The sequence below is a fragment of the Acanthamoeba castellanii genome (genome assembly GCF_000313135.1).
Source record: "Acanthamoeba castellanii str. Neff unplaced genomic scaffold scf7180000083833, whole genome shotgun sequence".
Taxonomy (NCBI): domain Eukaryota; phylum Discosea; order Longamoebia; family Acanthamoebidae; genus Acanthamoeba; species Acanthamoeba castellanii.
In genome coordinates, this window is record NW_004457294.1 from 1 (window position 1) to 1,073 (window position 1,073).

The following is a 1,073-nucleotide window of genomic DNA, read 5'->3' on the forward strand; positions in this document are numbered from 1 at the left end:
CACAACACACATAAATAATTTCCTTATTTTTCTTCTTTATCCAGCGGGCGTCCCTCGGCCATTAATTTATTCTTTATTTAGTTCTTTTTGTTATTCTTGGCGATGTTGAGAAAGCGAGGCTAGGTACCGAGGACGAGGAAGAGCGCCTTCATCTTGTTGGCGTTGCACACCTCCCGGAACTTGTCCAAGATTTCCTGCGGTGCGTCGAGAGGCTCCACAAAGATGTGAATCTCGAACGTGCCCTTGAACAGGCTGTCCCACTTTTCGTAGCGCTTCACCACTTCTTGCGTGTCGCTCATCTTCTTTTCTTCTATGTTGGGGCGCTGCTCGATTGTTTGGTTCTCTCTGCTTGCTTGCCGGCTGACGGCGCTAACTCCGTTTCAGTGTAAAGAAGTGGTGGTTGCCCGAACCTTGCTGCACGACAACAACCGAAGAACAAGAAGAAGAGAGCGTCGCCCCCCGACACTCGGTGCCTGGTGTGCCTCCTGCTGGTGCGCCTCCTCCGCCTTTCGCCCCATTGGCCCCGATTTCTGTCCAACCACAGCAGGCAGCGAACTAACTGAAGTGCAACCTCAGTGCTGCAGGTCTTCGAGCTTTTCCTGCTTTTCCGCTTGACCAAACATGGCAAAGCGCGACTCTCAACACCTTCATCTGCACTACCAAGTGGCCATCATCGGCGCCGGGCCGGCAGGTCAGCTAAAAACCACCCCTTCCACTTCTACTTCGACTTGATGTTTCTCCCTCACCACTTTAGGTCGCCCAAATTAATTGGCGAGGTGGTTTGGCACGTGTGCAGGCCTGGCGGCGGCCAACGTCCTTCGCTCTTTCCCTGTCGACTACGTGGTTGTCGATGGCGGCAAGCCCATCGACCGGCGCGATCGCGACTGCGCGAGCGATGTCGCCACCGGCGTGGGTGGCGCCGGTCTATTCTCTGACGGTACACCTGCGGCGGCGCTGCGTGTTGGCTTGCAGTACCTCTTAACTGATCTGTGTGTCGTGCTGTGCGTGCTTGTCGTTGCCGTCGTTGTGCCAGGCAAGTACTCGTTCTTCCCTGCGTCGACGCATCTGTGGCG

General features: G+C 55.5%; 1 protein-coding gene across 1 annotated transcript; it reads left to right on the top strand.

The window, feature by feature from the left end:
• Nucleotides 1-621: 621 nt before the first annotated feature.
• ACA1_016580 (uncharacterized protein) lies at nt 622-986 on the top strand (the record flags this gene model as incomplete). The annotated part of the gene is made up of 3 exons (XM_004334214.1): nt 622-691; nt 797-937; nt 973-986. 3 exons carry the CDS (start codon nt 622-624, stop codon nt 984-986), a joined length of 225 nt encoding a protein of 74 aa, XP_004334262.1.
• Nucleotides 987-1,073: the final 87 nt, after the last annotated feature.